The sequence below is a fragment of the Pipra filicauda genome, unplaced genomic scaffold, assembly GCF_003945595.2.
Source record: "Pipra filicauda isolate LSUMZ 115617 unplaced genomic scaffold, ASM394559v2 scaffold376_size704792_pilon, whole genome shotgun sequence".
Lineage (NCBI taxonomy): Eukaryota > Metazoa > Chordata > Aves > Passeriformes > Pipridae > Pipra > Pipra filicauda.
In genome coordinates, this window is record NW_024104505.1 from 1 (window position 1) to 27139 (window position 27139).

Below are 27139 nucleotides of genomic sequence, written 5' to 3' on the forward strand. Positions count from 1 at the left end.
AATGGCCTGTCTGAGAGAGATTAACCCTTGCCACAGAAAACAAAGATAACCTATTGGTGTTTCAGGGAACACACAACGTGAAGTGCTGGACTGAGACACAGTTTGAAATATAAAACCTCAAAATACAGTTTTGCAGTAAAAAGGTTCTTCAACCAAAGAAAAGCAGTGAAAAAACACTGAAAAAACAGGTCAGACTGGAATGATTCCCAGATTCTTCATACTTGTAAAAAATAAACCACTGGAGAAGATGTATGCAAAGTAAGTTGCCTAAAAAGCCAAACAAGATGAGAAGGTTTATGGCTTACAAATTCTCCTGAACCCACGGCATATTTCTGAAGGCCTGGAATGGATGGTGCTGCCAGTACCACACAGTACACACATTATAATTATTTAATTTAGGAGAAGAACATAATCAAATCAAAGGAGAAAATGTAACTGAAACTGCAACCGTCTGCTGACAATGTGTGACACGTGACCAACACCACAGCTGCCTTGTAACCCTTTGTCATCATGAGGAGGATTAAACTACTTCCCTATTTATTTAAATAAAAATTCAAAGTGGCAAAGATGCTGGAGAAGCCTTAATGACCACAGTGACTATACGGAACAACTACTTTCCTACATACTACCATACCGTTCTGGCACACACTTGTTTGCTCTACAATGAACCTTTTTAGAGTCCCATCAAAGTCAGCATTTCTCATGTGATTTAGAGAGGTTCTGCTACATATGATACCATTGAGTCCAATGTTTAGCACACCCAAAGTATGTGCTTACCCATATCTAAATTGACGTTCAGCATTGCAACAGAACATTTCTCTTATATAACCATTATGTTAATTTTACTAACATTTTCTTCAAGTCGGAAATATTGAAACTGCAAAGATAAAATGTGGATTTAATCAATGCAATAATATAACTACATTTTAGATTGAGTATTATTAAATTCCAGGCCAGACACTCACACAGATCAGTGTTTTAAGTGGACTGCTGTACTGTAAAGATGTGACCACCTCAAAATCCAGTCCCCAGTACGGACTGTTGTTGGACTTGTGTCAATTTGATCAGTTGGTGGTTTGAGAAGTTAAAATTTTGTCAAACTTACTCATACTGAGTGGTATCTTATTTCCTCCATGGCCTCACCAACTTAAAATAGAATATTTGTATGCAGATACAGGGGAGTAGGGTAGGGTATGAAATGATCTGCCTAAAAAAACGTGAATGTTAATCATGTGTGTAAATGTATCTTATATTGTGGCCTATATTTGTAATCATAAATCTTTCTCTTTTTTTTTTTTAGCATTCCAATTCATCCTAATAATAAGTTTCACTTATGTGGCGGACTTTAAATAAATTACTTGTCAACTACAGTTCAATTAATTACAGAATGTATGCAATGAACACTTCAGGTGTACTCATCCAGGTCTAATACATACTTAAAAGTACGTACACTGCTTTCTAATAATTTCTAATTAAATAAAACATTTCATTCTACCTAGATTTTTTTTTAAAGTGTTTGGTTGACCCAATCCAGTAGCACTAGTACTTGGCTTGGTCTCCAAACAAAACAACTATTTGTTCATACAGTCTAGCTGGTGACTGCTTTCCACCTCTGTGCTCTATTTGAACCTCGTGTCATTCAGTTTACTACAGAAGCTACTATGGCTTTGTCAAAGGCACCTGAATGTTTCCTTTTGTTATTTCTGGTTCCCACTGATACCCAAAAGTAAAGAGTAGTGAACTCCAAATTGAAGTTCTGTGTGAGAAAGAGCAAATGGAATTATGCTTGATTAATTATTTGCTTATGTGTATGTTTATTTTTGTATATTTACATCCTCTTGAGCACCTTCAGGAAATAATGTTCTTAATAAATTTTCCAATTTTTGCAGAGTTTCTTTTTCAAAGAAGATGTCATGTATTGAAATTACACTTAAGGAAGAATCTCAGTTGTGATCACACAAGTTTGAAGGACTGCTCTGAGAGGGCATATAAGGGTAAAACAATGGAGTTTGTCATGCTTCCAAACACAGTCTCACACAAAAAAGATGATGCAGATGAAGGGTGCAAAGCTATATTCATTATTACTGAAATAAAATACATTGGCATGTTACTATCTTGAGCCATCTAAACTAACGCAAAAAATGTGGGTGGGAAGAGAGTAGCACAATTTGCATAGCCTATGTTCCCTAATTTTGGCCAGTAATTTGATACATACATCTTTGGTTCCTGGCATACCAACAAGAGATTCAAGCACATGAAGCCCTCTTACATATCCCCTAATGCTTCAAGGAAGTTCCTTGCTCTAACTCTTTGCTTTTCAAAATGATTTGCTACTAAAAACATATACCTGTAACCCTCATTATCAGCAGAGTAACCTCTTCCAATCAGCACAGAGATGGTTTATCCTGTGAAATTTGGCAAGTAAAAAATTAGTCCTGCGCAGACTAATGGAGACACATTCTGTGTCTCTCTCTGTATTTCCACTGACTTTCCCACACTAGCCAGCTCTTAGGAACACAATATAGATTTGCTTTGACATCACTCCAGTAACTCCTTGTAACATAGGCTACCACTGAAAGAAAACCCCAATGGGTCATCTCTTCCACATTTAGGCTGCCTACCTGTAAGTCAGGTGCACTACCTCACTGAACAGTGGCCTCCCCAAGAGAGCAGATTGTTGCAATGGGAAGGCAGATACCCAGCTCTGGAGAATAGCTGGCTGGTGTCTGGACCAACAGAGGGGAGCTGTGATGGCTTTAGGAAGCTTGTATCTGGTATTGAACTAAGTGAACTGAGTTAATTCTATGTTTTCTGCCATAGTCTGGACTTTGGTGCCGTTCAAACAAACATGCCAAGGTAATTCCTTCCCACCTGGATACTCAGAGAATTACATAACCAGATCCATCTTGTGTCCAGTCTTTCCCCTCAATCACATAAGAATAATAGGTCTCTCAGTAAAACAAGTCAGAAAATGGAACTCCCTTTTAGTCAAAACCCCAATGGCAAAAAACCTCCAACTGTTCTTCTCACAAAGAGAATTCCAGAAAAAGGAAAAAAAAGGCATAAACAGATTTTTCTGTTTCCTGGGTGCCCATCTACACAAACTCGTCACTGCTTTCTTCAGAGTGGACAGTGAAACCAGGGCAACCACCCAGCAAAGAGCTGTGGACCTCCTGTACCAAAGTTCCCTCTTCCCTCCAAGCTGCCAGGTGCCTCTGGGAAGGGTGGGACTGAAGGAAGCTGAGAAGAGGTCAAAAACAAGAACAGCCAGAAAATCCTGGCTTGTCTTCCCAATAGCAGAGCATAATCATTTTTACGGAAAGGGCATTTCTTCCAGGATATCATTCTAATATAAAACTTCCTATCAGATAACCCTAGCAGATGTCCTGACCTGGGTTTTCCTGACTGTTTTGTGTCAGCATGGGAGGGAAGACACAGAAACTCACCTCCATGATCATTGGGACAGACAAGTCACAGAGAGTTAGGGATTATACTCTCAGAGTTGCAAAAAATGACTTGGAGATCCAAGTCCTCCTGAAATTGGTTGCCTCATGTATCTTGTTCCAGTGATATGCCCCAGTATTCAGCTGGTTTAAACATTTCCAGTAAATACCTGAAAAAACACCATGTGGGATTCTCCTTTTTGATTTTCTTTTCCTTCCTTTCACCACACTCTACAGACATTCCAGTCCGGAAGGAATGAACAGGGACGCATCTGCAAGCCAGCCTCAGTGCCTGTCTGACCTTCCAATCCAAAATGTTAACACTCAACCCAGGATCCATCTTTCCCTTTCTTTTCCATTGTTGTTTGATATTTCTCAGTGATTCTTCCTCGATGGGCACATAAGTCACATTCTGCTTTCAACTCTACTCAGATTCTTCACTTAAGAAGCAACTCTGTGAATCCTGCTGCTTTCATTCCCACCCATGGCCATCTCTGGCTTTCTCCTGATATGCAGTGCCCTGATTTCTTGCTGTTTGACTGAGGAACCAACACATGTATGCAGAAGACTTTGAAGAATATAAGTGAAAAGATTTCTTTAAATAACCGTGGCTTAGATCAGGAGAGGCAAACAAATGAGATTTGGGGTTTCCTGTGAGATCGGTAGTGATGGGCTCATGCTTTGTCCTGCATTCCCTTAGCTGCCTGCCACAAGTCTTCCAGCCGTTTCCTGGAAAGCAACCAACTGATTGTGTTCCCACTTTACTAAGGCCATAAACAGTGACAGACTTGGCTCATCTGGCACCACTCAGCTGAGCCTTATCTGGACCCCACTGCAACCCCGATGAAGAAAACACCGTCCTGCCTAATTCTCTGTATGTACACTGTAAATACCTGAAGATATGCTTAGTATGAGTGAGGTATCAAGGCTGTGACTTCCCTACTATTGCTTCTGGCAGTCTCATGCCAATTGTCCATAACTCACTTTGGCAAGCCGGCAGCTTCCAGCATCTGAAAGCTGAAAATAGGAAAGGGCATTTGCAGGTCGGTGATACAATGTGTGCTTGGCTTTAAAAAGGATTGCAAACTTAAGGCAGTGGAGAGTAAAAAGACATACCAGTATCACCATGGATATGTGACATTAAACAAACCACTTGTCATGATACACAGCTGACTACATGCCAAATGGAACAGGATCTTCTTATTATTCATTGTTTTGCCCCACAAAACCTGCACACCAATGAGAAAGAAAAAACTCCAGAAAGGTACTGTCACTTTTCTGATCATCCCTGGCCATACTGGAGGTCCTCACTCAATCGGAACTCCCAGATGTCCACCTACTCACATGCATTTGAAGACCAAAAGGTGAAATCATGGTGGGCACCCTACTTGATCACTGCAGGAAGGGAAGCTGCAGGATGAGGTAACTTCCTTGAGGTAACTCGGACACTTTTAAAGCTTCCTGTCCTCCCAGTGCTTTGATTCCACCCCTGTACCTCACAGCTGGGGTGTCAGCTGTGTATTTTCCTGGTGTCAAACCACTACCACCTGCCCACATGGCTTTGCTAAGGATTGCACCAGCCACACGGGAAATCACTCATCCATTATATCTCACTGCATCCAGGAACCCAGCTCTGGCTCCATGCAAAGGAGAGATGAGGTGGAGGTTACCCTCCTTTTGATTTCACCTTTATATTTCGCTGCACCAAGGACCTAGCCCACCCAAAAGGAGGCAGGACATGCCACATGGACTGCATCTTGAAGTATCCCATTTGCCCTCACCTGTGCCTCCTGGGGAGGCCCTCCAGCACCACTGCATCCTTGCAAACTGCTTGGAAGAGTAGAAACCTCATGGAAGCCTACAGGATGGCTGCTTTGACATCCAATTCACAATTCCTGGTGCTGAGGGGAGTGTCCTATCTACCACTGTGCCCGCAGACAGCTGAAAGCAGGAAAAAAGAGGGGAAGCAGAAAGCCAGGAGAAGCCACTATGGAAAACGGGCCCACCATCCAGCACTGCCCTGTGGCATGCTTCCCCTGGCCCTTCAGTTCGTCCCTGCTACTTCAGCATGGCTGCCCTTCAGAGAGGAGCTGGTGGATCTGGAGCAAGAGGCAGGAGCGCCGGTAGGGTAGGGGGTGTCTTGGATACACATGGCCCCGCCTGGGCTGTGCAGCAAGGCAGGGCATTGCCGAGCAGGAGGAGCGACAGCGGACGTGCCCAGCCAGGGCGACTGCCCGTGCAAATCCTGTGCCCACCTGCACTCCTCGTCTTCTGTTCGTCTTTGCCATTGCAAGGAAAACAATCGTAAATAACAATAATAAACCCCATCACACCGGCCAAGGGCAAGAGTGAGTGGGCACTCGCCCTGCACAGCCCCGGGGGCTGTGGGGCAAAAACAAGGGATGGAAGGACGTGGGAGTAGGAAGAGTGCCGGCACCCTCATACACACACCTCCTGCATGCGGCGCCCGTGTCTGTGGAAAAAGGTGGATTTCGGATCTCGCCTCTGGGAGAGCGGCTGGCTCCAAGGACGCCCACGCGGGTTCTGTGGCCTCACGCCGGCGGATCCGGGCACCTGCACCGCGGAAGCGCCGGAGGGATGGGCCTCGCCCTGCCCGGGCAGCGCCGCTGGAGCGCTCAGCCCCACGCGTGTCCGCGCCCGCCGCGCGAGCGGACGGGGCGCCGGGGCCGCCGGCGATGCCGGGACGCGGAGCCGGACGGGGCCGCGGGCGGAGAGTGAGCGGCGGCGGGGTGCGCGGGGTGCCGCTCCTGCCACCCCTCCGCCGAGCCCCGCTTTGTTCCCAGGGGAGGCGCTGAGAGGGGCGCCGCAGAGCGGACCAGGGGCAGGGAGCGGGGTGCCTGGGTGCCTTCCCGACCCGCCGGGCCCCTTCCCGCGTGTCTCCCTACACGCGCGTACCCCGCTGTCTGCGCGCGCGCCCTGCGTGTTCAGTGTTTGGCTTACCGCCCCCCCAGTTTCTCCCCCCCAACACCTCCTTCCCTCCCCCCCGCCCCGCTTGCTCCAGGTTTTACTTCTGGTTGCCTGTAAGGGTTTTGCTCCTCCCTTCTGAAATCCTATATTAGCCGCGGCCAAAGCCGTGTAAGGAACATAGCTCATTGTTGGCAAGTGCCGATGCGACTCGCGGAGAGGCGAGAACCAGGTCCGGGGCTGCGGCAGCGATCGCGGCGCCGTCACGTCAGCGCCGGGGAGAGGGAGTCGGGAAAGCCCTCTCTATGCTGGGTGACTCTCGCTGACTGATTCCACCGCCACCTTTGAAGGAGAAAAAGAAGCCGGGAGGTGAGTGCGGCGGTTCTCGTGGCTGGTGCTGGGTGTCCCTTTTGTGTGCAACAGGAAAAACGTGACTGTATAAACACCCGAGGAGAGGTGTTTCTCGGCTGCCTTGGCTTCACGTCGTTATCTATGCACTACCGTATTTTTAACAAAATAATTGGGACTTAATTCCGAAAGTTGCTGACAGCGGCTAGGTGGGACTTGCCAATTCTTTGCTTGTTCCCCCAAGTTAGCGCGAGTGCCGTGGGAATCCGCTGCCTTCCCGGGCGAAGCCGGGGGGCTCGGGCGCCTTCGGGGCGCGGGGAGGCGGCTGCCGAGGCCGAACGCGACGCTCCCCGCCGATAGGTATGCGCGACTTGGAGTGGGAAGGCGTGCTGCCCACCGGATTAGCGGAGGGGACCGGGATTTTCGTGCCGCAGGCTCCCCTTTTATTTTTCCCCTTTGTACTCCATGGTGGAGCCACGGTATATTTTTGGGTTTGGGTTGGTTTGGTTCTTTTCCCCCTCTCCCGAGAAGGAGAGGACTGCAGCACCAGCGGAGTATTTTCTGCCATGTCCAGGCAGATGCAGCTGGTCTGGGAGAGGGCGGCTGGATGTCCGAGGAAGGGTGTATTTTCCTAATGTATTCACGCGCTAACTTTCCAGGTGAGCAATGGCAGACCACATGATGGCCATGAACCACGGGCGATTTCCCGACGGATCTGGCGGGCTCCACCACCACCCTGCGCACCGGATGGGCATGGGGCAGTTTCCCACCCCCCATCACCACCACCAGCAGCAGCAGCCGCCGCAGCAACACGCCTTCAGCGCCCTGATGGGCGACCATATACATTACGGAGCTGGGAATATGAACGCGAGCAGCGGGGTGAGGCACGCCATGGGGCCGGGCGGCGTGAACGGAGGGCACCCGGCCGGCAGCATGCCGCCCCCCGCCCGCTTCAGCGGCTCCCAGTTCATGGCTCCCCCCGTCGCCAGCCCAGGAGGGCAGCTGAGCGCCAGCATGCAGCTCCAGAAGCTGAACAACCAGTACTTCAGCCACCACCCCTACCCCCACAGCCACTACATGCCGGACTTGCACCCCGGCAGCCACCAGCTGAACGGCAGCAGCCAGCAGCATTTCAGGGACTGCAACCCCAAGCACGGCGGCGGCGGCAGCGGCTTGCCGCCCTCCGTCCCCCACGTCCCCGCGGCAATGCTGCCGCCCAATGTCATAGACACGGACTTCATCGACGAGGAGGTCCTCATGTCCTTAGTCATCGAAATGGGGCTGGATCGCATCAAGGAGCTTCCCGAGCTGTGGTTGGGACAGAACGAGTTTGACTTCATGACAGACTTCGTTTGCAAACAGCAGCCCAGTAGGGTGAGCTGCTGATTCATTTAAAACAAACAAAGGACTTTTATCGGTGCGAATGAAAACATTCCCCTAGACACGGTGTCTCACTTTTCAGGGCTTGAAAAGGTGAGAATCTGGAAAGCAGAGTCAAATATGCGCTTGTATAATTTTTTTTTTTTTTAAATCGCTGCCACCACTTTTTTTTTTTTTTGGTAGCTTTGTCACTAACCTCCCCTCCCGTAGTAATAATATCTAGCAAACTCTGCCTTTTTATGTTGGTCACTACCCTCCCCACCTCCCTCTCTTAATTTCCTTGCAGTAACATGCCCATAATTCCCACAGTGCTGAACTGTTAGATATTAATCTTGGCAAATTCCTTAATCTTGTGGATTTTGTAAACGATGATTTTCAATGACTTGAACTGCATTCAAATTCTGAGTGAACAGGGAAAAGAATTGCATTCATTAGTTCGTTGCATGAACTTTGAAGGGCAGACACTACTGCACAAAAGCTGCCATCTTGCTTAATTTTTAACTATGCATTGCAGTGCAGACTAATTTTTTTTTTCTGAATACGCTAAACTGGAAGCTTAACAGATGTGGGCCAAACCTTTCCGGATCAGGAAAAGTAATACTGTTACTTAAAAAGTCTGCTACCCATTCCCCTTCCCCCATATGTATAGACAATAATATGGTGTGGATGGAATGTTGACTAGTGGCAAACATTTCACAGATCTTTTTTTATTTTGTTTCTGTCTTCAGCGTTTTGACACTGTGCTAATATAGTTTATTCAGTACATGAAAAGATACTACTGTGTTGAAAGCTTTTCAGGAAATTTTGACAGTATTTTTGTACAAAACATTTTTTTGAGAAAATATTGTTAATTTATTCTATTTTAATTTGCCAATGTCAATAAAAAGTTAAGAAATTCTTTAGTTTTTCTAGAAGTCATTTACCAGTATTTTTCTTCAAAACTCTTCCCCACTGTCCCCGGTAAGTAGAACATCTATCTGTACAACCGTGTTGGTGTGCAAAAAGACATTCCAAAATAGAAAGTACACTACACCCATATATACGTCATGGTGAACTCAGTAGGTGAGTGGGATTTGAACATACTTACAGCATAAAGCCTCATGCGTAACATTGTAATATGCCTGTCAGTGTGGTTTTTCTGAAAAATAAAGTTGCCAAGGCGCAACTTTTTTGTGACTTGCCAACATACTTGCTTTAAATGTAGTTGTCCAGAGTTATGATGCATAAAGTATTTATTATATTTATCTATTAAACTTGTAATTTTATAAATCTGCTTTCATTTATATAGTAGACTTTGTTCTTTTGTATATTTATTATATCACCTGGAAGAGTTATGTAAAAAGACATATATAAAAAGTATTTGTAATGTGGGAAGGGGGGGGGGGGGTGTCATCCTGTCCCTCTCACCTCACAGGAGACTGTTGCATCAATCCAGACCTGCATCACACTGGAGCCGATTGCATTTCATTTCCAGTGGCTTAGGAGAGGGGGCATAGCATATATCCTTGAAGTATTCCACAGTGGGATATCTCTGACCCTTCTCTCCCACAAATTGCTACCAACTGAAGTCACTGAAACAAATCCATACAGTTCTACTTTAAATATTTTGGGGGAAAATGCCCTTTATTTTAAGGCAGCTGATACCTTGCTCCTTTAATGCCAACTTGCTGCCTTCTGCCCTCATTGGCCCTTTGGCAAAGCTCCTGCACAAATATTTAGTTCAGTGAGGGCTGTGGGACTAGGACCCTAATAATACATTTAATCCTGTTTAGCCATGCTTCCCAAGTTCGATACCGGACCAGTATCACCATGCTGTCTTTTTGCCTACTTTTTAATCCACATCTTCCCACTTTATTAGGAAGAAAACCAGTGTGGTGGATATAGTTAAATTTTAAACCTGGTCACATAAACAGCGGAGAATATCACCACACAATGGGAGTGTAAATAGCAGTGTTTTGAATCCAGCGGGGAAGTTAAACTGATTGCTATTGCTAAGATTGTCCCAGCTGGTGAGAAAAGTGATACTTGGCCTTCTTTGCCTTAAGACAGGAAGCAGCTAATATGTTTTATGAATGTTAAAAACAAAACAAAACAAAACAAAACAAAACAAAAAACAAAAACAAAAAAAAAACCAAACAAAAACAACCAAACCCCAAGTAAATATTGAAGTATTAGCAAAGATAGAAAAAAGGAAGTGTACACTTCTGGGAAAACCTGAGATGACAAAATTTTCTCTGCAGGCAGTGACAGCCCATTCTTAGACAACTCTCAGTACCCAACAATTTAAAAAAAGGAACCTTCTGGCTTCAGCTAGTGATGGCTAACATTTTGTGACAGTAAATTTAACATCAAATGGCAGTGAATGATAACTTACTAACTCACCAATAACGTAAGAGCGTTTAGAAGAATACAGCTGTTGTTTTAAGACCCATTGCCCAATTTGCTACTATATAAATCCTTTTTCCATTTTTAAGGCTGTTTGATTGGTGCACGGTTCATTGCCCTCTTCTGCTGGAGTTTGGGAGGGTGACTTTTCTGATTCTTATCAACTTCTTGTAAAACAGACTATCAGATTATGTGCATAGCGAATTGCATAGATGTTTAAAGCCTCAGCAATCTCCTAAAACAAAAGGGAATACTCTCACTTTAATGATAGGCACTTTTGCTTCATAAAGTTGATTAAACAACAGATTCTTCACAGTTGAGACATCACTACTTAAGTCTGTCAACATTAAATCCTTCTATATAAGCTTTTCCAAGAATAGGCAGTTCCATGTGCACACTGGTAGAGTCTATTTGCGTACAACACCTTGTAAAACTCCTGAGAGCTGCTGCCTCTTAAGTAACAGCAGCTACTGAAAGCACTGGCTTTGGGCAATGCATCGCCAAGGGTTTTGTGATTTCTTAAAAGTTGACCCTGGGGAAATTTGCCAAACAATCATATTATCTACCTTGTCCCTTAATTTCTAATGAAGAGTCATATCCTAGTGGATAACACAACTGTGTATTTTCTTATTCATAATATCCACCAAGTAATTCTGGGGGCCTGACCCTCATCTTGCCAGTGTGAACCCCTTGGCAATGCTCCCGATGGCTGAGGCAGTAACAGACTTTCAAGTAGATCCTCTCTGGCCTCCATGCTGCTTGGAAATACACTGAAGTAATTTATTATTGGAACCGAGTGATTAGTGAAGGATGCACGGCGACCTAGTTCTCCAGCTCCTCATGAAGGACACTGCCATCCCGCTAAGTTTCTGTCAGTGCAGGAAACTTGACCTCTGTACTTTGGCTGTTTTTCAAGAACTTCCAACATGGTACATGAGATCTGCTCCTCTTTAAGCCACGGCCATAAATAGCCGCGCTGCTTTATTTGGAAGGGAGATCAGCCCTAAGCCGCCCCGCCACGCAAGGCGCGCTCGGTGAGAAATCAGGCGCCGATTAGCGCAGTCCTCGTCCTTCTTCCCTCGGAATAAAGAATTCACGGGTGGGCGCTGGGCTGAAGGCCGCAGTGGGGGAGCACCTACCCCCTTACCGACGGGGCTCGGGGGCGCTGGGGGAGGCCCGGCCCGGCCCGGCCCGGCCCGGCTCGGCGGCCGCAGCCACCTGCGCGGTCGGGAGGCGGCGCCACGGCGGCCCCTGGTGGCGGCCGCGCTCCCTGCACCGCTCCGCCGCGGGCACGGCCGGGCGCGGAGGGCGAGGGCGCCGAGAGCCGCCCTCGGGCCGGGGGCTTCGTGCCAGCCCCGGCCGTGGGCAGTGCGGGGCCAGGGCCCCGCGCCGAGGCTGGCATGGCTCACAGCGAGGGGAGCCGGCCAAGTGCTCCTCACAGCCCTGCCCGAGGGGCCCCTGGAGTGCCGTGCCGGGAGCGCCGTGCCGGGAAGAGCCGTGCCCGGGGGCGGCGGCCCTGCCCAGCACCCTGCCCTCCCGAAATTTCTCGTAGTGTGTTTAGAGGAGAAGCAAACAAACCTTGTGAAAACATGCCCGTTGGTCTCAGGTTTTATTAAAGAAAAAAAAAAGTAAAAAAAAGTTATATAAACAAGGATTATCCCCTGCTTATCTTGTCTTGCTAGGAAGATTGGAAAATTCCAACATCTGGATTTGCAGAGTTCCTTTCATTTGTTTCTTTTTTTTCTTTTTCTCTCTTTTTTTTTTTTTTTTTACTTTTCCCCCAGGGAAATGTTTTCCACACTGGGTTGGATACACATCCCAGTGGATCATTGGTGTTCAGCCAAACGCTTGTGTCTGTGGAACCCCACAGAATAGAATTATAGAGTCATAGAATCACAGAATCGACCGGGTTGGAAAAGACCTCAGAGATCAAGTCCAACCCTTAATCCAACACTGCCGTGGTTACTAGACCATGGCACTGACTGCCGGTATTTCTTCAGGGCATGAGTGGCTTCTGAGACAACTCACTGTAGGAGTCATCCTGTTCTTACCTTGTTCCGACCCTGCTCCTCCTGCCCTCTGCCTCTACTTCCTCCTAGCTGTGTGGCACAGCAGGGCTTAATGTGTGAGCTGGTACCCAAGGGGCCAATACACACTTGTATCAGAAACCCAGCAAAACTGGGGTGAGCACAGGCATGAGGGGGAGGCAAGTGAAGCCAGAAAAAGCAGTTCTTGTCCCTGGCCCCAGAACTGTCCTTTTTGAAGCCTTCATTTCCTCAAAAATACTCACTGCAGGTTTACTGCAGGCAGGAATAAGAAATGCCAATGTCACAGATCTGGGCTACACGCACCGACCTTAACCTGGTCTATTTCTGTATCATCACTCATAGGGATAGCAGTGTGAACAAGGACTAGGTAACATTGACGGGAGCTGTTTAAATTATAAGACAAAGTATTTTTTAAATAGTCTGACAGATATATTTTTCAGATAACACTGCACGTGCAATAAAACTCAGATGAGGAATAGAGGATTTTGGAACTCAAGGCAACAGCATTTTCTCAGAATTTCATGTATTCTAAGTGCATCATTTTGTCAGTACAGAGGAGGTGTTTTACATAGTTTATGAAAATATATTTACACATTTCAATATGGTACCACTATTGAGCTCACGCATAAGATAAAGCTGAGTCGTAGTAACTGCAACAATAATGAGATACATCAAATGACTGAACAGATGAGCTGCTGTTATGGTAGGTTCTCTGTTATTCTGTTTGCCTCATTTTAGAAAAAAATTTGCAACACCAGGTTTTTAATAGAGTTGCTTCAGGTATTGCAGTCCCTCTCCATCTGCTGTGCCTGTCCCTCCCTCAAAAAATTACAGAGGGCCAATTTGATCACAAGCCTGAAACAGATTTTGAAAGACATATTTACCATATTAAAAACTAGCAAAACATTTTCCACCTTACTGGGCTTTGTGAAATGCTAACCACTTTTCACACATTTTTCTTTCACCGGGCCATTTTGTTATCTCTCTCTATTGCAGTGTTTATTTGACAACATATTACCTATTTTATAAGCAATAAAGTAAAATAAAGGAAACTTTCAGATTTGTCAAGCTCCTAAAACTGTGTCTTAAGATATTAGTGTGAATGCACAACATTTCTTAAGTTCAAAATATTCAGCAGATGCTCATCACAAGATACTGAAGGCACACTTACTTATGTGCAGTTTTAACCAGGAGCCTCCTAACAATTGCCCTGTGAGTTTCCTACTGCAGGCTGCTTTGCTAGCACTAGTGCACTGTGCAGGAGAGGGTGAGGTTTCTGAAAGTATATAAAATGTCTTATCTGCTGCTGTTCAAACAGAGGTAATGCAGAGTATTTCAGATTTCACTCTCTCTCCCTGCGAGGATAAGTATTTAAAGGCTTGTTACTCAACATCTTTTCTGTTTTCTTCAAGCTACATTATTTGGTCTAATAATTGATATTATTTCTGTCTATAAACCCCATACAGTTATATGGGGTTTTTACATCAACTTTGTATGAAGTAGAGTATGTATTTGAAGGCAGAAATGGATTCCTGAGATTTTCCAATGATGGGAAAGGACACCAAGCTTCTAAATAGTTAAAGTTTTAGGTTGCTTATAGGATTATAAGGGTTATATAATTATACTTTGGGTTGCTTCTGGGTTGCTTATCAGCAGGTTGCACTAAAGCTAGTGTGTGATCCTAAAAGGAGATGAAAGATGAGGTTCAAGCACATGTACAGAGAAGAATATAAAGTCTTTCTGAGTAGCAGGCAGAAAAAAAAATTTGTTATGACCATCAGAGATGAAGTTTTAGGGAAAAAGTCTGAAGACTAGTAAATCCTAAACCACATGCAATGAACAGGTGCCTATCAATGGAGAGATGGGGACAGATTGTTTTTGCGTGTCATGTCTGACAGGCACAACACTGTATGCCAGAAAAGTAGAGAATTAAAGAAAATGTGAGGTGTTAACCTTCTTCATGGACCATTATTTACACCAAAAAACTGAATTTTCTTTCATGGATGCAGGTGAATAAAGCTGCTGTCAGATGGAACCAATGAAGCCTGCAGATTTGGGCACCAGCTTCTCTGCTCTTGAGGACGGACACAGGATGTGCGTCCTTGCTCCTGGGATGCGAGTAGGGAGAAGTCCCATTCCCAGTCAGTCGTCACACTGGAAACTGTTGTATCCAAAACTTAGACTTGAAGTCTGTGCTCAGTCCTACTTCTGAAAACCATCTTCTCTTTTTAAATCCCCTGTAATAAAGCATCTCATCTTCATCTAGTGGGACTCTTTTAGTGGTCGGGAAGCACCACAGCTCTGTGCTTCCTCCTGTCCTCACTTCAGTTTAATCAGGGCAAATACAAGTCACTGAAAGTGTTTGAGGCAGCAGTGTGTTTGCTATGGGATGCACGATCAGCCACTGTGATGGGGATTTGCAGCTGTGCCCTGGGATGGCAGGGGCAGGCGACAGCTGGTCTGTCACAAGTCACCCTGTGTGTGACTTTGCCCTATATGGAGAAGAGCAACCTCTGACAGGCATCTCACCCTGTTCCTGGCTTCTCAGATAGGGACCTGCTGCAGGGCAGCCCGCCATCTCATCGTCTAACTTCTTGGTCTCCTTCTTAGGCTGTCTCCTTTTTAGACGGGATCCTCTTGCCCAACGTTTTAATTAAGTGCTTTACGTGAAAGATAACAATGAACAGATAATCACACAGATTTTTACAAGGAGCTGTTTAGATTTTTGATACTTACTTGGAGGTGCCTAGTTTCATTTTACAGCTTTTATATTGAAGCAGAGCGCTATTGACTATAGTTATTGACTATAACAGATAAAGCCTCGGCATCAGAGCAGCTGCAGAGAGGCTGCAGTACTGGGAGCTTGTAGCTAGGTGTAGCTGAAGCCCTGCCTTTTTTATTGATTAAAGTACTTAAAAAAGCAGCCTTTTAATCTGATTTATCTTATACATTTTAACTGAATGCATGTAGTCAGAGTGAATAGTGATGGATGCTTATGGAGTAGAGCCTTTACCTAATGCAAGAATTGCATCTTGGCAATTCCACAATGCCTTCATAAGAATTAGATTAATACCCACACTGACTCTTTATTCTACTGGTTCCTTTAGCCCAGACTTCTAGTCCAGGAGTCTTTTTGACATGCTTTGTTTTACCTGTAAATATTGCAAGCAACAAAGTGCTCTATTAGAGGACTATGTGTTTTTCCCCAAGGCTCTGTTACCAAGGGCTGGTGGAGGAGATTGTCTCCAGAGGAACCAGTGAGGCAGAGCACTTCTAAATTCCAGAGCTGAACTATCAGTATTTTGGCCTAAGGAAGAAAAGGAGACTACTTGTCTTCCTTGCCTCTCCTTCAGATCTCTCTAGCTTTTACTGTACATAACAACTTTGCCCCGAATGGTATTCTCCTAACTGTGATTGAAGATAAGGCAAAGCTCAGGAGCTACATTCTATTCCCTTTTTTTTTTTTTTATGGTTAGCTTTCAAAAGACAGTGGTCTCAGTTTATGAATTGTGAAGAATAACAGGACTTAAAATTATTATTCACCTATGATTTTTCCAGAGAAGCTTCATCACCAAAATCTAGATCAGTGGTCTCTGGGTTCATCTGACACAGGTAATTGCTTGGCCAGTGAAGTCCAAGTTAAAAATCAAGGCCTGACTGATGGCTTACCTGGTATAGTCATAGTGTTGGGATCCCTTTTGGAGTGCAAGCAGTACTATATGCCAAAACTGCATTGCTTATTCTAAGTCTCATGCAGTTTCTTCAGCTTCCCCTAAGTCACCACCCCAGTATCAGTGGGCCTAAAAGTGTTCAGAACAGATTATTTGTTTCAGAAGGACTATATATTGCTTGGTCAGGGTACACCATAGTGGTGTAAATCAGTCTTGGGTCTTATAAGTCCATCTTGAGAGTCTGGAGTGATGTCGCTGGAGTACCTGCTTGATCAAGTTAAAGCATTGCATGAGCACAGCATTGCAGGTGCAGACATGAACCATCCTCTGTAACTACAACACCTCGTGTAATGATGACAATTTCAGGTTGGATTAAATCAGGATTCACGATAACTGTGATGACTAAGAGCCTATCCAAAGTCCTTATTAACTTAGTTCAAATATAACATCATATATTTGAGTGCAATCTTAGAGTGGCGTTTGGGGTCAGGAATGGATTAGAGCATGTTCGGATTTGTATTTTCCTCTGACATGAGCTTATTGGGTTTTAATACTGTTGAAATAATTCTGATAATGAATTACTGGGACCTTCTGATTACCTTTTTTTCCTCAGCCAAAAGAGAAATAACTTGAAAATGTCTTCTTTCTTAGTTTTGTGATTTTTTGAATCACCCCGGTAGCAAGTGGCCTTTAACTACTGAGAAGGAAAGGAAGGTAGATGAAAATCTGATTTACTAACATTTTCTTTATTTTCTTCCTCCCCCACAAAAATGAACAGCTCCAAAGTGCTTTTCTTCAGTGGCTTTTGTCAACCTCTTTCATTGTGAGGAAATTGCATTTTGCTTTTTAAGGAAGCTTAAGTACACTCATGTTTCACTTTCATGTATGTCACATCTTAGGGTTATAGACACTTTTGTTTTTCTGGTTGTTCTGCTATAGATGCATGTAGTATTTAATATTCAAATCAATTCACATTGCAGAAAAGCATCCATGGTTATCAGGGGGATTTTGTACTTTCCTTTAGAAAGGCAAGTTGCCAGCTTATACCTGCTTGTGCCAGCAGTTACCAGATTCATGATTCCTCAGTGTTTGTTGTCTGAGATGGATGATGATGATGAAATGCTTCATGTCTTTCTTCTTCCACTTTTTTGATGAAGGTTACCTGGAAGATTGATGGCCTGTGGGTTTCCTTGACACTTTACCATCTAGGAAGGAACGGGATGACAGAACAGGATTTAAAAATTGATAGAGCCTCACAAGGACCCAGCTAGTCAAACATGAGTTGGTGACATAAAAGGAAAGAGAAGACAGAGCAAACCAGTCTTATAAGAACTGTATCTTCTTTTTGCTGTTGTTTGGTACATAGGAGATTGCTGGGGGCCCCACTGACCTCTATGCCCTCCAATACGTTTTTTTCTTTGTGATTGGAGAATAAGTGAGAAAGAATAGGACTAAAGACTGGTTTTATTTTTTTTTCCTTTTCCTTGTTTGTGAAATAGTCCACAGTCTTACAAATGGTAACTACCCTTCCTGCCTGCTCTGCTACCTGATCTCCTAGTGAAAAACGACTGTGGCACAGAAGTTAACACTGAAAAGCCTGGAGGTCCAACTAGACAGCAGGAATCTGCTGTGTCAGGGAAGCACAAGCATGCAACAGAACAGTGGCTCTGGGTGACTTACCTACTGGCTACCTTACAAGACAGGGAAGACAGGTAAGATACCAAATGATGAGAGAAAAAAAAAAAAAAGAAAAAAAGAAAAACTGAGAAGAGGTAATATTTACTAGTCATTAGAATAATGATATGGCAGTCCTTGGATTTTATTTACATTTTTCTCTATGGGTTGTCATAGTCACAACCTCTGAAATGTCTCAGAGATCTCAAAGAAGTCTTCTGAATTTAATGAAAATCAGAATTTCGTTTTTCCGTGGTCATGTGAAGTACAGTTCCTTTGTATAAGGAAGATTCCTTTATATTCGTTAACATTTAGGCCCTCCAGACCTATAATTTACCTACTTTAGTCCTCTTTTGTTCAAAGCAGCGTGGTTTTTAGGTCATCTTTATTCAAGCTGACTGGACAGGTCCTATAAATTTGATGCAAATCCTTTGCAGAAAGTGAAGACACATGCTCAGAGTGAAAGGGAAGTCCACTTCACAAAAATGTTCGGTGTCTTTATGTGCTTTATGTAACTCTGGTCCTCATGTATAAAACAAGCATGCCACAATTAAAGCAGGGAAGAGTCTGAGCGCATCTTGTTCCCATCTGCATGACCTTGGGCAAGTCATTATTTATTGTACATGTAACATGTAACACTTTATGTCTTAGTTTACCCTTTCAAATAATGAGTACAATGAGCTTTCTGCAGTTCATCGCTGCTTCATGGTAGAGTTACTTAATAGAATTTATTAGATCCTTGCATGCAAGCTTCTACACAACTGGAAAACACTGCCACAGAGTTAAATAGTAAGTAGCGATGTATCTTGGAATGCTATAGGAACTCAGACACTATTATGGATTGGCTGATGATGAGTATCCAAGTGAACTAGAATTGTTCTCTGTGATTCCAAGTGGGGTGCTAAATAGTTGATTCCCTCCCCCTCCCCCCATAGTTCAGCAATTCCCCATACTCCAAATAGTTTGGGAGTCTCACATTAGATAACTGCTCTGAGGCTATTGAAAAGCACTGAGATTTGACCCACCCTCTCCTTCAGAGTGCCATTAGAGGAAAAATACTCTTTAAATTCTTAGTAATAGGGTTCTGGGGACACATCTGAACACATCTAAGGCTAAATATTATGCACGTATCTGTCTATATACTCCTATTCAATCCAGGATCTAAATTAGAGACCAAATTGCTTTTCACATTAAATATTACTTGCATGGGCTTTTTATCTACACAAAATAGACTTGCCGTATTCTAACAAGTTTGTGACACTGTGCCACCTCTTGTATTTGTCTGTCAGCTTAGTAAAATATGAAAATCAGTCTCACCTGATCTTTTCTTTATTCATCCTTTCATCTCTTGGGGTTTATTTTCTTCTTTATTCATTTGGTCTTACAAACGTTGTTATGTTTAATAAGGTGCTTCTACCCAGATAGCTAGAAAATCCTTTTAGAAAAATCCAATTAACACTGTTTCACAGTTTTGATCTGCCAATGCCAATACACCTTTTCCATTTTCCATGTAGTCATTCTCTTTCCACGCATGCCTTAAAATAGGTCATTGGTATTTACATCAGCAGCAGTTTTAGACATCACACAGTAGCGCTGCCACTTCTGCTGATCACTGCAGCATTCCTTCTGAACTAACAGTTCCTCATCCACCCTATCATTATCCTATAAAATCCTCATTAGGACTTATTTCACCATCACTGTCTCTGTTATTTCCCCCCATCTTTCTACAGATCTTTATCTTTCACCACAAATGTTCCCCTAATTTCCAAGCGTGTTTTAAGTGTTATATCAATCTGTGTTGTTCCCATTGTGTTAGCCCCTATTCTTCCCTCCAGTAGTCCTAGTCAGGTTAGTTGTAACCTCAGTGTTGTCCTGCCCCCTGGCCCCCTCAGCTTACTTATGATTTTCAGCAGAATTTGGACTTCGTCCTTTCCAGAGAAAGATGTTTGGCTCCAATTATGAGATACTTTCTTGCCCATGTACCACCTATACAGATGAGAGATTCAAGCCTTCAATTTCTAATTTTCTTTATTCTCTGTGCTGCTTACCAGCAGGTGCTGCTAGGGAAAATCAATGGCAGCTCCACACACGGAGCAGCTGCAGGACTGAGCCTTTAATGAGTCTTTTCCATTTCTAATTTTTACAAGCCAGTTCTAGCAGCAATCTAAAATAAATGATACATACTGATAATTAAACTAATGCAACTGAACATTACTAGCAAATGGAAGGATTTAGAAAAAGGAGGAAAAGACCAAAAAAACTGCCTTGTACAAAGCAAGTCAGTTTACATTATTATACAGGAGTCAATAATTTCCTCTCTATAACTCACCCTTGACGAACGTACCACTGGCATTTAAAAGACTTCAAAATTACACTAGATATGTGATTTTACAGCAAGATCGCATCTGAATTGGGCCCAGAGATTTCCCCTGGCAGGTTTAGAAAATGTCCAGGATGACAGTTGACTTGGCCCAACTCTGCTCTCACTGTGTGTTGATAGAAGATAATTTCTAGCTAGAGGAGCATCATTTTAAAATGCAATTACATTACAAAAATAGACTGTTTCAGGATTCAGTACCTTTTTGAAGTTTCATGCTAGATTTACGTTTGCTTATAATGGTGTAAAGCATCAGTAACTTCACTGCAGTACCAGAATAACTGGAAACAGCTAACACTGCTCTTTCCCTTCCCAATAAATTACCTTTATATATTGGGGAAGAGTTATTTTCAAACAGCAGATATACATTCAAGTGTGACTGCATGCCTCATCTGAGGGTTTACCTTACCTTTTGTGTGACTTTTCAAGTGAAGCTATTCCCAACTTTGCCAAATTCTCCAAATAGCACGTAGCATAATATATTTATGTAGAGTCTGTCTCTTGGGCAAGCTGAAGCAGTGGAAATTGCCCAGAGAAAATTGAAACCCTGATAATTGATTTTGCTAGCTCTTAAAGTTTCAAAAGACTTGAATCTTTCCAAGAATAAATCAAAAACTGTTCAGTAGCAGAGCATAGGGATTCTCTTCAGATTCTTGAAGTGGTTTCCATGCTAAAATTCAGAAATGATATTCTTAGCGATGTAGATTAAGAATTAAATTATTTGCTTAAAATAGTTAAGTCAGTTGCCTACTGGGGTTTTTTGTGTCAGCTAATTTGGCTGCGTTATTAACTGCCATTGGTAGCCAGGATCTTTGAGCTGTAGAAGAAAAAGACCTGTCAAACATTAGGTATATGACAAACCCTTCAGGCCATAAAATCTTATTAGAAGGCAAATCACAACCTTCAATCCTTTTGAGATTGATTTGGAGCTAGGAAATCTATAGAAAATTGATGCAGTGTGGAACACCTGCTTTGTATATACAAATAAATGCAATTATATTACTCCTCCCCACCTTTTTTTTTTTTTTACATTGACACAGGACTAAACAAGAGAGAAATGATTCACAAGAGGCCACCATGCAAAATGTCTTATTGGTCCAGGTGTTTATGACATTTCTATGGAAGTAAATTAAGCCCAGTGGAGATTAGTCTTGACAAACTTTTCACTGGGACAGCATAGGACTCTCACAATATCAGTTCAGTCATAGCTGCCAGTGGCAGAAGAACACTGCCAGGTTCAACAAGCTTCTGACTTCTAGACCACTGCTCACATGTGAACATGTTTCTGTGTCCCAAGACCCTTTATGAGAGCTCTTTCTAAATTCTAATTATGTGGATTATGTTATAGGCATTTCTAAATCCTTCATAGACATTGTACTTTCATTATATATTTTACATGCCTGCTTGTTACTGTATATTATCATATTGCATGTATGTTATATTATTATGTAATGACATGAATATATTATAGTCATACTTAAATAGAACAGATCAGTTTTATTTCATAGAATGGTTTGGGTTGAAAGGGACCTTAAAGACAACCTAGTTCCAACCTCCCTGCCGTGGGTAGGGACACCTTCCACTAGATCAGGTTGCTGGAAGTCCCATCCAACCTAGTCTTCAATACTTCCAGGGATGGGGTATCTACAGCTTCCCTGGGCACCTGTTCCAGTGACTCACCAACCTCACAGTAAAGAATTTCTTGCTCGTATCTAGTTTAAACCTAACATCTCTCAGTTTGAAGTCATTACCTCTTGTCCTACCATTATCCGTCCATGTAAAAAGTCACTCTCCCTCATTTTTATAAGCCCCCTTTAGGTACTTGAAGGTGCTATAAGGTGTCCCCAGAACCTTCTCTTCTCTGGGCTGAACAACCTGAACTCTCTTAGCATTTTTTCACAGGAGAGGTGCTCCAGCTGCCTGGTCATTTTTATGGCCCTGCTGTGGACTTGCTCCAACAGGTCCACGTCTTTCTTGTGCTGAGGACCCCACAGCTGGATGCAGTACTCCAGGTGGGGTCTCATGAGAGCAGAGTAAAGAATCACCTCCCTCAACATGCTGGCCATGCTTCTTTTGATGCAACCCAGGATGTGATTGGCCTTCCAATTATATTTCTAATATAATTGACTGAAATAACAGTATTATAGGAAATGGTTCTGCCCAGGTGCAATATAATATGAAAAACCTATATCTTTCATAAAATAAATCACAAACTCTTCAGCAGGAAAACTGTGAAAGTTCCTGCAAAAGAATAAAAAAATGATGCTCTCACTGATACAGATCTGGCATTGAAGTAGCAGACCATGGCAGTCCACTAAAGTCTGCATCCTTGTGTGTGACAAGACTGGGAACGATTGTCTCCAGATTTTCTTCTGCTGCTGGCAGGCAGGGTCTCATGGAGCAAAGCAGCTACAATTTGGGTGGAAGAAGAATTAAGGCTTGCCATAGCTTGTGGTGAAAAAGAACCCCTCAAAACTTTTTCAAGTGGTTTTAACCAACACAGTATTGCCTTCAGAGAGAGACTGCGTTTTTTAAAGCCCTTGAGCATTTGAGAGAGAGACTCTAAACATGAACCACTGGTCTTTTACCTAAACCTTCCTATGGGACACAAAAAGAGTACACAAAACTCCCAAAAGCAACATTAGCACTGGAGGAAGGGAGGAGAGCAGGGAGCATCAGCAGGTGAGACCTGAATCTTGTAATTGAGGAAAATGGCCTAGACAAAGAAAGGAAAAAGTATGTCAGAGAAAGATAGGAAGAAAACCCAAAAGCTTCAATAGCCTTGACTTAATGGTGAACTTATCCTTCTGTTTGGTAAGGCTGAACACATTGAATATTATATAGAGCAAATGATAAATATAAGTGGAAATTTTTTTCCTCCCTGGGAAGCCTATATCTTCAGTAGATTTATGTTGCTACTCAATATGTTTAACCCAGAAACAGACAGTTTCTCTGTAACATGCCTAATGATCTTTGTGTAAATACCACTAAGCAACAAAGAGAGTGTAGAGTTATTAATATGCAATCCAGTTCACAGCTGAACACACCTGTAAGATAAATTTAGCTTTGTTACTGCAAATTCTCAAGGAGTCATCTAGCTTTAATGTAACAAAGGTGCATTTCTCTTCTTTCTCATGTATTAGAGAAAGATTTCTTTCTCTTCCCCTAAATAGGGACATGAAATGCTGAAAGCATTGCAAAAGCAGAAACCTCAGAAACAGTGCAGATTTCACAGAGGGCATTTTCAGTCAGCTCTCTCCTCAGTTTGCCAGATGCAACCATCCCAGTGTGCAGAGTCTGAGTGCCAGTCAGTTGGTTGTCCTCAGCATGTAAATTGCCTGCGTGGTAGTTTCAACACACTCCTCTAAATTTCTCTGTCTGAGTTTCACTTTCGATTCCTAAGGTGGTTATTTCAATTCACAGGCCAAAATCCATCAGATCCCTTTCATCTTCTGAAGCTTCACCCACATACTCCCCACAAACTCAGGAACACAGAATTTGTCTGCCTCTTTCTATTTCCTGACTGTACCAGAGACTGTTCTATGTACTTGTTTATTTAGGAACAATTCAGAATATGTAGCTTTGTACTACAAGCTAATTTTTATAATGATGATCCCAACTAATTTCCTGTTATCAGTACACACTGATGTCTTAGGGACATGACCAAGTTCCCAGTGCCCAGTGAATCCCAGCATGTCATTTGAGCTGTGATAAGGGTTTTGTATGGATGCTGTCAGGCTGTTGAAAAAAATGAGCTGACATGTAATAGCTATACCACCAGTGAAAGAAAGCAAAGCTGAATGTGTCTTGCCTTGTGTTTGCCAAGGAGTTTGGATATGCTGGAGTAACTTTCTGCATCTCAGCTGTTACTTAGCTCCTCAGTAGCTCAGTTGTGCATTTTGATCTCAGAGCTGCTTTTATTTCAACAGAAAAATGAACAGGGGACTGAAACAGGAGAATTCTCCAATCAGATCAGGAAGAGCACGAAGAGCCCACACAAACTCTCTTATCTTCACTAGTATTCTGCTCTCTCACGCTTCCCTGTCACAAACATCCCCGGAGCTTTATCTTCTCTCAAAACACGTCCAGCCAGTTTCCAACTCTCTCCGCAAGATTTGCTGCAGAAGCCCCTGGCCTTGCAAGCTCCTTTTCATTACCCTTAAATCTGTGACTTCCTTAGGACCACCACTGAGCCACCATCAGTGTCTGAAGAAGATTGTAAGAACTGATTTTCCCTTAAGCCACAATGCCCACACATGCCCAGACTCTAGGAGCTGCCTTTTCCAAGCAGAGAAATAAGACTAAGGAGAAACCACTCCAAGTGTGAACTTTTTGTCTCATAGACTCTACCTCCACAAATATAACAAGAGCTTTAGTCCTCTCCAGTGAAAGTCTGAGATGCTGGTAACACATGGGCTATTTCTGAACTGGTACTTCTTGATACTGAGCTGTGCAGTACTGTTTTCTCTTACATGCCTTGTAAATCAGGCACAAAACATTTCTGGTTCCTCTCGTGCCATGGTTCAGTTTGAAGGCTTACTCCAAATCATTGTAGTATACATGTGTTTTTCCATGTATTGTTGTTCTGAGCCTTATTTTTTTTCACTGCAGACCAAGTCCAGTTTCTCTTCCATAGCCCTGACTGCCACTTCCAGCATCAGCCTATCATTTCTCCGTTGTTTGCATATCTGCTTATTAAAGTGGCCTACATCTCCTTCTAGGGAGTGGGCGGCAGATGGTCCGTAGGTGATCTGGCATCTCAAAATGCTGCCTGAGTGACTTGTGGGTCACAGAAGTGGGAAATACTGGTAGCTGCATAACCAGTGTGCAGCTGAGCTCCCTGGGGAGCACCCTGCTTGTTTGTGTCAACAACTTTGGGCCAACCTGAGCTGGCAGGGTAACATGCAGAAAGTGGGTCAGGCAGCTTACCTTGACAGCAATAAGAGCACTTGTTTGGGAGCTGCTAGGATCAGCGGGGCAGCTACACCAGCCTACTCCATTAGCATTGCTGCCTCAGTGGGAGAAGTTGGTCAATTCACTGGAGGAGCACGATGATGGCTGGTGCTGGAGCACTTGTTCCATGAGGAGAGGTTGGGGGAAGCGGGATGTTCAGCCTGGAGAAGAGCCAGCTTTGGAGGAGATTATCAAAAGACAGAGTTAGGCTCTTCATACAGGTGTAAAGTGGGAGGACAAGAGGCAAAAGGCACAATCTGGATCAAGGGAAGTTAAGGCTAGGTAAAAAGAAACTTTCACCACCATGACAGTCAGGCAGAACAGGCTTCCCAGAGAGGTCATGCAGTCTGTCTGTGGGGGTTTTTAAGACTAATATAAAGCCCTGAGAGACCTGGTCTGAGATCACAGATGAGCTTGCTTTAAGCAAGAGGTTAAACTAGAGGCCTCCTGTGGTCCCTTCAAGCCAGTGAGTCTGTGATTAAGAATCAATCTGTTTTTAACAAATCCTGCCCAAATCCCAGGTTGCAAAGGGCAGTCACAGCTGGGAGTTCACATTATGGAATGCCATCCCAATCTTTGTGATACAGACAGAAAAATTCAACCAATTTTGACCAATCCATAGTCAATACAGACAAATTTCACACCACACAACAAGTCAAGCAGTTGAGGGATTAAGACTTAAATTTGAAGGGTAGCAGCTGTGTAAGTATCCTTCCTTTATTTTCTCTTTCAGAGGGCTCGAGTCTCTAACCTCTTGTGCTATCTCTGTGAGAGCAGGGAACAGCCAACATAGCTAGCTTACGCTGCCAGCCAGCAGGCAGCTTCCCTGTGCACCTATCAGAGACTGTCCCCTACAAAGTGTGCACTCAGTCCCTGCAGTGCTTGCTCCTGCTGTGTCACTCTGTCCTTCCCTCCTCGTTTGGTCTTCCCATCCCTCTTCCCTCGGTGGCAAGATTACAGAGGCAGTGTCCTGTTGCTGGTGTGCCCTTGTCTGAGGTTTCTGCTTGACTTTTTTTTTCTCTGCTCAGCTCTTCTCTTTGCTCTGGTAAGTTAGATGAATAGCTTCCTTACAGTCACTGCTTGGTGGCATGGTGCAAGGGCTTTAATGTGAGTACTTCCCTTTTGGATTGTCAGCACACATTTTCTAGGAATAGCCTTAAAAGCCTGGGCACCATGTGACACCTGAGGAAAATGGGCAAGTATCTAGGGTTGTTGGTGAAAGTAAGAAATGCTTCTTTTAAGAGTGATCAAAAAATTTTGAGATTATTTTGGTAGAGCTTGCCTTGAAGTGAGACAAGGGGCCATGGCTGGTTTGCTACAACAGTAAGTGATCGAGACGCAGGTGCTGAACGTGAGGTGAGGCAGGGGGCTTCAGAAAGTCTCTGAGTCTGCTTCTGAGCCTGTATGGAAACCTGCCATGAAACCTCCAAACTTTTGTTCGGTTTTGTACTAGAAAATTGTGTATAAATCATAAAGCTATTCAAATGTAGCATGTAGCTGGCTTTATCATCACTTTCTGAAGTAATACATAGGGTGGTGTCTAGACTATAAAAAGGTACTTGTATTTTTCTAGAGAGTAATTGGAGCTACAGTAGTGTGGGCCATTCCAGAGTTTAATGTTTTCTGCTTTGACATGTTACTGTAGTTCAATCTAGTGTTATGTCAAGGTAAGAATTCTGATTTTATCAACATATGTTCACTGCAAATATACAAGTGTATGCAAAGCTTTGCTTTAGAGAATTGTGTGCATATGTGAATTTTGAGCATAAAGTGCTGAGTACCCATCCCATTACCCATTTTAGAAATGCTTAAAATAGCTCCTGGCTGCAGAGCAGGTGCCATGTGTCCTTCTGCTGGATACATGAGGAGGCAAAAGCTAAATATAGAACAGTTTGTAAAACCTCTAGAAGTTCAAGCTGCAAGAATGAAAGGGGG

General features: G+C 43.6%; 1 protein-coding gene across 1 annotated transcript; it reads left to right on the plus strand.

The window, feature by feature from the left end:
* The first annotated feature begins 6343 nt into the window (after positions 1-6343).
* On the plus strand, positions 6344-9379 carry CITED2 (Cbp/p300 interacting transactivator with Glu/Asp rich carboxy-terminal domain 2). Its single transcript, XM_027721317.2, has 2 exons — positions 6344-6737; positions 7376-9379. The coding sequence occupies exon 2, from the start codon at positions 7383-7385 to the stop codon at positions 8100-8102; it is 720 nt and encodes a 239-aa protein (XP_027577118.1). The 5' UTR covers positions 6344-6737; positions 7376-7382; the 3' UTR covers positions 8103-9379.
* Positions 9380-27139: the final 17760 nt, after the last annotated feature.

Coding starts and splice junctions, on each gene's coding strand:
- CITED2 (XM_027721317.2), top strand. CDS start 7,383: ATGGCAGACCACATGATGGCCATGAACCACGGGCGATTTCCCGACGGA.